At 38.3% G+C, this 9,867-nt stretch overlaps 1 protein-coding gene across 1 annotated transcript; it reads left to right on the top strand.

Moving 5' to 3' along the window:
* Positions 1 to 2,175: 2,175 nt before the first annotated feature.
* MAD2L1 (mitotic arrest deficient 2 like 1) lies at positions 2,176 to 9,237 on the top strand. The gene is made up of 5 exons (XM_045799064.2): positions 2,176 to 2,376; positions 3,289 to 3,435; positions 6,251 to 6,371; positions 7,576 to 7,679; positions 8,393 to 9,237. The coding sequence occupies exons 1-5, from the start codon at positions 2,304 to 2,306 to the stop codon at positions 8,563 to 8,565; spliced, it is 618 nt and encodes a 205-aa protein (XP_045655020.1). The 5' UTR covers positions 2,176 to 2,303; the 3' UTR covers positions 8,566 to 9,237.
* Positions 9,238 to 9,867: the final 630 nt, after the last annotated feature.

Here is a 9,867-nt window from a genome sequence, read left to right as displayed (position 1 = left end):
AAATATCATTTCGATATGTAATCAATTGAAAAACATATCACTGTGTTACTTTACATTCTTTTTTTTTATACTAAGTCTTTGAAATCTGGTATTTTTATACTTGTAGCGTATCTCAATTCAGACAGACACATTTCAAGTGCCTAAGAACCACCTGTGGCTAGTAGCTATGGTACTGGACTAAATTAGATTTGGAGAAGGGAGAATAAAAGTCAGGAGTCTACATAGAAAAACACCCAAGTGATTCTTTCACACTCTCAAGTTTGAGGACCACCACTCTAGACTGTCCTACACACAATCCATTCTACAACCACTACTGAATTTATACTTGAAAAAAATGCCCCTTCAATTATGTCAAGTCTAAGAGCCTAGAAATCCCTGGTATGTCCAACTTAATTCAGATGGATATTCAAAGCTCCCAGAATGTGTCCTCGCCCATCCAATCTGCTCTCCAATTTGAAAATGTCTTGGGTTCTTCCATGAAATTTTCCTAGGTAAATATTCAAAAGATCTTTCATTCAATAAATATTAATGGACAACCTACTAAGTGTCATCACCGATCCTCCATGGCAACAGGGAAGATATAACACAAACCATTACATAATTACTACAATGTCATTGTTTTCATTGTAAGAATGACAACAATGCTCTGAAGTAGTGCTCTGAGATGCTATGAGAATGCACACCGGCAGGATCTTACAGTCTGAGAGGTTAAAGAAAATTTCTAGAATACAGTTACATTTAAGTAAAAAAAGTATAAATATAATAAGAAATTTGAACAGACAGAAATTTCTAGGCAGAGAAAAGCACATTATGAAAAGCCCTAAAGTGGAAAAGTTACTAAAGGAACAGGCAGATTAGGAAAGTAATCTGAAAGGGGTCCGCAGAGTTAGGCAGAAGCCAGATAAAGCCAAATTTATGAGACTTCAATTTTTCTTTTTTTTCAAGTATGCATATTTAAACAAAACTAGATCACAGACTCCTCAAAAACTATAGACCTGGTCTTCTAAACTTAATTATTTCTTACATCTCACAGAACACAAAACCTTCCAAGAACTGGAAGTATGAGAAGGCCTATGGAAGAACTATCTGGCAAAGGCAAATAAATGACTTCTCTCTGGCCAACAACTAGCAAAACAAGAACCTCAGTCCAAGAAACAAAGATATTAATTCTGCCAACAACCAAGAGGCTTGGAAGACAACCCCAGATCTCAGATGAGATTCCACTTGCAGACACCTTTATTTCAATTGTGTGAGACTCTTTACGCATTGCACTCAGCTATATCATACCAACTCCTGATCTACATGGCTAAGATAATAAATGGGTGTTATTTTAAAACATTAATTTGTGGTAATTTGTTATGCAATAATAGAAAAATAAGACACTAAGGCTTTTCTCATATAAATAATAGTATGTCTGACACGTAGTTTTTGAGACTTCATTTTACAAATAATTTTTCTAGCTGCTTTAAGAATAAAATTGCTTCGCAATTGACACGAACATTAATTGTGCACTTTAGTACTTCTCACCCTAACATGAAGTCATTGAGTGTGAGTCAAAATTCCCTGAAAAATTATTCAGTGCACGTGGGCCTTTTTAATGAGGTGATCTTATTCCTGACCAGCATCTGTGGGTGCAGCCCCTGTCCCTCCAGACTGCCTCACAGCCGGACTGGGTGGAAATAGGCTGAGCCCAGGACAGACACAGACACAGGACAAAAAGGGCTGCGGCTCGTCCCTTTAACCCTAACCCAATTTCTCAAGAAGAGCCACGCTCCCATACGGTAATCAGGCCCTCTAAAGCGGTGGCTTGGCTACAGAGCACGCGGTTTCTTTACTGACTCCCAAAGCATCCAGCAAAAGTTTCAATCGCCCACTAGGGATCACTGGCGCCACTTAAGATGCAGCTGACGGACAGTTCATAGCACTTCGAAAACAGCTTTGAAACTGACGAATTGTGCTCCTCGGTCACTTACTCCGCACACTTACGGAGCGGCCATAAAACCAGCTTTCGCCGTCTTCCCTCACTACAGGTGCCCAACCGGGACCCTCCGGAGCTTGACAACCCGGAATGCGTGACCACGCCTACCCACTGCGCCTGCGCGAGAGGCCAGCTCCGGGAAGCGCCAAGAGGACCTGCAGGCCGCGCCGCTTGGGGCGGGGCCTACTGGCTCGTCGCGCCTGCGCGGAGGGCCCTACGGCGTGCTGCGTCGTTACTTTTGAAACGGGTGGCGGGGATCTGCTTTGGGAGTCTCTGCTGTATCTCTGCCGGGTGGAAGCGCACTCCTTCGTCTGTAGGACTGGTCATGGCGCTGCAGCTCTCCCGAGAGCAAGGCATCACCCTGCGCGGGAGCGCCGAAATCGTGGCGGAGTTCTTCTGTAAGTCCTCCTCGCGCAGGCCGGAGGGCGGGGAGAACTGAGGCCAGGCCGCCGGGTAGGCCCGCGGCTCAGCCACGGAGGCGGGGGAAGCGTGGCGGGGGGGAGGGGCAGGCCGAGAGGCCTGGAATTAAGCTCTCTGCCTCAGCCTCCTGCCTGGCGGGAGAATCTAGGAAGAAGCGGATGCAGGCGGCGCCTCTGGACGCATTGCTAGTGGTGGAGCAGGAGGCCTAGGTGCTTCTGAGGCCTGCGTCGCGATGTAGCCCCTCCGCCTGCGGCGTTGCTTTAAACTACAGGTCCTGCGCATTTTCCACCCTCCCTCAACCCCGGCCTCCGCGACTTAAGACGGAGTACGACCCGGGTGGGGCCCACGTATATTTTTAACAACCCTAGGCCACGCTTTGATTCTGGTATTGGCCGTGATGGACCAGATTTAGGAAACGCTGTTCCGGACCAGGCCAGTTGTACCTTCTGATAGAATCTGGCAGGACTTGTGAGGAGAAAAGGAGAAAAAAGAGGGAAAGGCTTGCTGAGAGCTTTGGAGGGAGCAGTTAATCAGTTGCTAACTCAGACGCAAAAGCCTATTTTGACACCCTCTAACCACATAATCTGAGTTGGGACTTGGATTACAGTGAGCTGTAGTACTGCTTCGACAGTAGATTAATGCAGTTTGGCGTTTTTCTTTTATTGTGCAGGAATGCAGGTATCATGTTCTCTCTTACTTAGAAGCAAGATTTCAGGGATGTTTAATGCCACTTTTTACCTACTCTGCTTTCAAAAAGACACCCGCAGACACATATTTAGGCATTTACAGTTTTATACCATTAATGAAACCGCAGCCACATCTAAATATGTTTTATTTTCCAGCGTTACAAAGTGATAATGACTTTTCTTTAACATTCCTTTTGTTTTCAGCATTTGGCATCAACAGCATTTTATATCAGCGTGGCATATATCCATCTGAAACCTTTACTAGAGTGCAGAAATATGGACTCACCTTGCTTGTAACAACTGATCCTGAGCTCATAAAATACCTAAATAATGTGGTGGAACAACTGAAAGGTATTTAATTGTTGAAAACCATTCTGAGGTTTGCAAGCCTTGTAGGACCCATATTTTCTGGCATCTTGGTGGTCATTTTTCAGCTCTATACAAAAAGGTGTAAAACACTACAATCTCAAATATAGTGATTCTTAATTGGAAGGAAGCAAATAATATATAAGTTGAAACAAAGTCCACCCTTCCCATAAGTTGAATATTTTGATGTTAGGAATCTGATATGGCTTCACAAAACTATCTCCATCAACTTCCTTAGAAATGATTTTTGTAGTTCATGTAGCCAGATGGAACAAGTTGGAATTTTACATACTTATGGTGGTGGTCATTATGGAGAAAAATCCACTATATATTTTAACAGGATACATTTTCTGTAGCTGCCTAGAGTTTAAAGCCGCCATTACTTTAAGATAAAGGAAAATAAAATTGGATCCAACCTGGGAACTAAAAAAAAAACTTAAAAAAAAAAGGAACTACTAAGTAACAGAGCACCCAATAGAATTTTCTAATTTTTTACATATTTCCATTTGTCTTTTTAAAAATCCTGCTTGTAAGTCAGTAAGCCTTTTCTATCTGAATACTCATTGTTTTTCTTTAGCTCAAGAAGTTCTTGTATTGAATGAATACTTGTTCTCTATCCCTTTTTTTTTTCCATATTTTTCTCTACTTGGGATTCTCACTTCTAATTTTTCTGTTGTAGGATGGTTTTCCCTACCTCCCCATTTGATCTTCCAAAACTAGTTCCAAAAAACACTACAGTAGTCATCTCTTTTCTTTTTAATTCATGAGTCATATATATTTTTTGTATCAAGTAGCTTTATTTTTTAAATTACGTTAATTGTATTTTTATTATCTTCAGGGCTATATCACCCATAGTCATTCATAGAGCTGTACTCAGATTATTTAGCTTGAAACCTGTAAGCAACTAAGAATCTGTGTCATCTTAATATGATGGAGAAGCAAGCCCCGCCTAAGCTACTGGTTTTGGGGTTGTCTTCTTTAAGACTACACTGAGGATATTTCACCTGAGATATATGTAGTCCTTACTATTTAATTTCTCCCTTTTATTTTAGTTAAAATGGAGGAATTGCTCTTCTTAGAGGCAAATTGTTCAATCTGTTTGAATCCCCATCCCTCTAGTCTTCTTAAGGACTTTACCCTAGTTCTTCCCTAGTATTTTTGACTTCCTTGTTTTGAGTTATTTTCATTGCTTTTATCTGTCTTCAGTTTTAAAAGAAAAAAATTTCCACCCACCCCAGATCCTTAAGTTATTACCCATTCTTCTCCTTTTCAGAGCTAAATTGAGAAAAAGTTGATATATGCCAAAAAAAAGTTGATATATATGACAGCCTGTATCCAGCAAGTGGCCTGTTTTTGTACTGCCTGTGAACTAAGAATGTTTTCAGATTTTTAAAGGGCTGTTTTTTAAACACTGCGACAGAGACCTTGGTGGCCACAAGCCCGAAATATTACAAAATTGTTTTGTCTCTTAAAAAAACCCATGGATTCCTGAGTATACTATCCCAATTTTCAAGATTAATTCAGGGCTCATCCTTAGGTCCTCTTCTCACTATAATCTCTCTCTAGATGATCTCTGGCATATACATAGCTTCACTAACAACCTTTGTGTAGTTGATTCACAAACGTACATCCAACCCAGTTCTCCTAATTATGTGCTCATATAGTTAGTGGCTCCCTTGATAACTTCATGTGGCTATCCCAGTCATACTTGAAACCTAAACTTAAGGGGCTCCTGGCTGGCTCAGTCAGTGGAGCATGCGACTCTTGATCTTGGGGTTGTAAGTTCAGCCACACGTTGGGTGTAGAGATTACTTAAAAATAAAGTCTTAAAACTTAAGCATCATCTCCCATTTGCATTCTTTTTCTCAGTGAATGACTCAACCATCCAACTAGTGATATAAACCAGAAAGTTGGGAGCTGTCCCTGAGTCTTTTTCCTTACTCATAAGTAATCAATAAATCTTAACAGTTTTAACCATGAAATCACTTGAATCTATCTACTGATCCATCTCTACCCAGCTTATCCTTCTATAAGCCTTCTTTACCTCTTGCTTGAATTGCTAATTAATTAGTGTTTCTAGATCCCCTCTTTACCTCCACTCTACTTTACACATCACAGCCAGAAGGATAGTTCTGAAATCAAGTTTAATCACATTGCACTGTACTTCAAATACAGTATTGACTTCCCTGGTTCTTGAAGTGCAGCTTCTTTAATTTGGCCCACATGGCCTTGCATGGTCTAACCCCTGTGTATCCTGCACAAACTGACCTTGTTCATTCTCCCCTTTCTATACTGCAGTTGTATGACCCTTCTTTCAGCCCTCTGGTCAGATGCTCTTCCCTTTTCAGCATTTAAGACCTATACCCTTTTCTGTATCCTTTTGCATATTTAATGATACTTATTTGTAGAACTGAAGTCAAGTGAGAACTCCGTGAGTCAGATTTTCCTCTATTGTGCTCTTATTGCATCACATACCACACCTTCATAGCATTTATCACAATTATACTTTTACAGTTATTGGTGTAATGATTAGATTAATAGCCATCTCCTGCAGCTTACCTTGGATTAGGGTGTACTGCATGTTCACTACTCTGTCTTCAGCACTTAGTACGATATCTGGTACAGATACTGAGAATTCAAAAACGGGAGCTAGGTTATTGAGGGGCAGGTTTTCTGTACAGGTTGGCGGAGTTCCAAAATACTAGTGGTAGGAATTTGCTGATGATAGAAAGTGAGACCTGGGAAGAGAGTTGTTTTGTAATGCAGTGGACCAAAAAAGATGCCTTGTTATGTATTGCAGATTGGTTATACAAGTGTTCAGTTCAGAAACTGGTGGTAGTCATCTCAAATATTGAAAGTGGTGAGGTCCTTGAAAGGTGGCAATTTGATATTGAGTGTGACAAGACTGCAAAAGATGACAGGTAAGTATGAAGTAAATTGCTTCCCCTCTCATAGATTTTTTTTTTCCAAAACTCTTTTTTTTTTAAGGTTTTATTTACTTATCTGAGAGAGAGAACACAGGAGTGGGGTGAGGGGCAGAGGGAGAAATCTGTGGACTCCCTGCTGATCAGGGAGCCCTATGTGGGACTCGATCCCAGGACCCTAGGATCATGACCTGAGCCAAAAGCAGATGCTTAACTGACTGAGCCACCCAGGCGCCCGCAAAACTGTTTTCTTTTACTAAATGAATTCTAATTATATTGAACTAGTTTCATATAAGGTAGTTTCTAAGTATGTTAGGTTTGATCTTTAATCTCCTGTGGAGAAAGATTTGGCTCACAAACTGCTCACAAAAGAATTTTGCTTATCATGGACTTTTAACATAATTGCCCTTAGGCTAAATCCATAAATTTCAAACTTTAGTATTTATGGCACTGTATGTAAAGCTACACATGGTGTCTGTCCTAGGTGGGCCATTTCATGAATTGTTGAAAGGTACTTTTAACCATGAAGTATTATCCTAGGCTTTCTTCCAGCTTACTGTGCAGCTCTACTGTATTGCATTTAATGCTACAAACTTCCTTAGACACTTTTTAAACTGAAGTTTTTAGATCCTCTGGATGGGAGATACCTGTCATTGTATGCTAATTCCTAGAATTGTTCTAGGCATGCTTACCTGTAAACTCAGAACTGTGTCTCATAATGAAATGGAGTTTGCTCCTGAAGCCTTTGGTCTATCTTAGAATATGTTAGTTATAAAAATAACTCCATACACGATTAACATCTTATTTGAGGCAATAGGAAATTAGACATTTAGGCATTACTAAAAATGCCAAAATGATCATACTGATTAAATATTTGAGGTACTGCTTGTTATCTTTATTTTAAGACATGCTGAAGCTTTCCTGACTTGAAGCACTTGGCAGGTTTTCTAGTCATCTGTTATTTAATGACCTGATACAAAGATCAACCCTAAAAAATGATTGGAAGGATAAGTGAAGTAATAGAGATACATACTGTGCCTACTAGGTTTCTTAAGGATATATATTTATATTCATTTAAAAAAACTCCTTTTGAATGCATTACTTGTTTGATTTAGGAAGCATTTAATCAGATAAATAATCTCACGAATGTTTTAACTTGCTAAAACTTAAAATGAATTAATTAATTTGGTTTCTTTGATAGTACACCCAGAGAAAAGTCTCAGAAAGCTATCCAAGATGAAATCCGTTCAGTGATCAGACAGATCACAGCTACGGTGACATTTCTGCCACTGTTGGAAGTTTCTTGTGAGTATTATACAACTTCACATTGGCTTAAATTTGTTGTAGAAAAGACTAGGCTACTACTTTGAGAATTAATGCTTTCATTAAGTTTTTTCTTATTTATCAATGTCATGTTACGTGACTAAGAAAAATGTTATAAAGCTAAAGTAATGCTGTTTGAGTTTTATTTTAGAAATGCTGAAAAGGAAAGGAGAAGATATTCAATAGTAGTCACTCTTGAATATTTTGATGTAATTTCTTTCGTTATTTTTATTTTTGACACATTTCTATGTATATAATTAAGACTCATAGCTATAATTGTGTCTTCCTTGTTTTAGATTACCCCTTCATTCATCAGATATAGCCTAACTACTACTATATGCCAGGAGCTATTCTGGGCAGTAGGATACAGCGGTCACAGAACCAAGATGTTATCTTTTCTATGGCTTAGATTCATGCGGTCTCATGATTAATTATATACTTTCTGCAAATATTTTTATTGGTTTTTCTCGTTAAAGAAAAAAATCGAGTTTTTTATAAAATAAAGTGAAAGGAGTACACTATTTCTGTACTAAAATTTCCATTGAGGAAAAGCAGTTAGCTAATAAAATTGATTAGAGATCAAGCTAAACTAGCTTTTCTGACACTATAGGTGGTTCAAATGTGGAAGAGGCAGGAAAGGGTAGTTGTACTTTTGAAAAAATAATTGTACTTTAATGATTTTATCCCCAATTTAGGTTCATTTGATCTACTGATTTATACAGACAAAGATTTGGTTGTACCTGAAAAATGGGAAGAGTCGGGACCGCAGTTTATTACCAATTCTGAGGAAGTCCGTCTTCGTTCGTTTACTACTACGATCCACAAAGTAAATAGCATGGTGGCCTACAAAATTCCTGTCAATGACTGAGGATGAGATAAGGACAGTGATGTACATGTAATTCTCAGATGTGGTTTTCCTGAAACCAAGTCAACTATAGTTGATACATTTTGTTTCATTGGTTAATTTTTAGATGGGGAAAACTCAACATTATACTTCTATTGAACTGTGCATAATTGTTCCATTTTTTGGTACCTGTATGACTTGATACAGGGTTCACATAAATTATTGCACATTGTTCAAAAGGGAACTAGCAGATTACATCAGCATTGTTATGTCAGTTCCTTTGAAGGTGGTAACTGTAGATGGAAAACTTTTGCTATGAAGCTAAATGCCTTCTTAAATCAGACCTTTTGGGCACGTACATTGCCTCGGAATATAGGTAGGGAGATATTTAAATATAAAATACAGCATAAGAAGTCTGGATATTCAGAATCTTTGTTTAGATCCTGAAATTAATGATAATCTGTAAGTAATGAAAAATTGCTCCTATTAGGTCCTTTTGCCATTTATTTCATTTGTATATTTTCCATATTGAAAACATTTCCAATTATTTGATTTTAATTTATATAACTTGACAAAGCTATGTATATTGCCACTGTTGAAATTCCTGTGACACAGAACTCTTAAAAATTTTTTTTATGTCTTATAAAATCAAGCTTTAAATGGTGATGTAATAAAGTTAAATATGTATGTTTTAAATTTGTCTTAACATTTTTATATTGGTATGGTATTAACACAGTTAAATAGTAGGATGGATTCAGTATAGCGAATAATATCTTGTGCCTACCAGGGCCTAAGAATACAAACCTGAATAAGTCAAGAGGTACTTTCAATTTAATAGGCAAGCTTTGATTATACATCCCTTTAATCTTATAACTGTGGACTTAAAATAAGGATCATTCTTTGTACAAAATAATACACGTCAGTTGGAGTTAATTCATTTTAGCATATATTGGACTGTAGAACTTTTCTATACTCACACCCTTATTGCCAGCCTAGCTTTCCTTATTTTTCCAAGGTCAGTTGAAGGCGAACTTCTAAAAATTCTCTCCTAATCTCTGTTCTAAATCTTTTCTCATTTTTATAATTAAGTGTTTAGTATCAGATACTGTTCTAAGCTTTTGATATGTATTAACTCATTAATCTTCACTGTAAAGTAAAAATACAACACCTGTATCCGTTCATTCAAAAATTACAAAGTGAGCACCTGTTAACGTGCCAAGTATTGGGATGAATGAAACAAAGTCCTTGCCTTTCTGAAGCTTGAGATAGGAAGGAGAGGAAAATACATGGCAAGCTTCCAGCAAGTAACTACACAGGTTTATCTCA

Source organism: Ursus americanus, chromosome 13, assembly GCF_024610735.1.
Source record: "Ursus americanus isolate L20-20 chromosome 13, mUrsAme1.1.p, whole genome shotgun sequence".
In the NCBI taxonomy this organism is placed as follows: domain Eukaryota; kingdom Metazoa; phylum Chordata; class Mammalia; order Carnivora; family Ursidae; genus Ursus; species Ursus americanus.
Note: the sequence above shows the minus strand (reverse complement) of the source record. Positions and strands in the feature narration are given on the sequence as shown.

Coding starts and splice junctions, on each gene's coding strand:
- MAD2L1 (XM_045799064.2), top strand. CDS start 2,304: ATGGCGCTGCAGCTCTCCCGAGAGCAAGGCATCACCCTGCGCGGGAGC. Junction 3,436..6,250: donor TGTGGTGGAACAACTGAAAG/GTATTTAATTGT, acceptor TATGTATTGCAG/ATTGGTTATACAAGTGTTCA. Junction 7,680..8,392: donor GCCACTGTTGGAAGTTTCTT/GTGAGTATTATA, acceptor TCCCCAATTTAG/GTTCATTTGATCTACTGATT.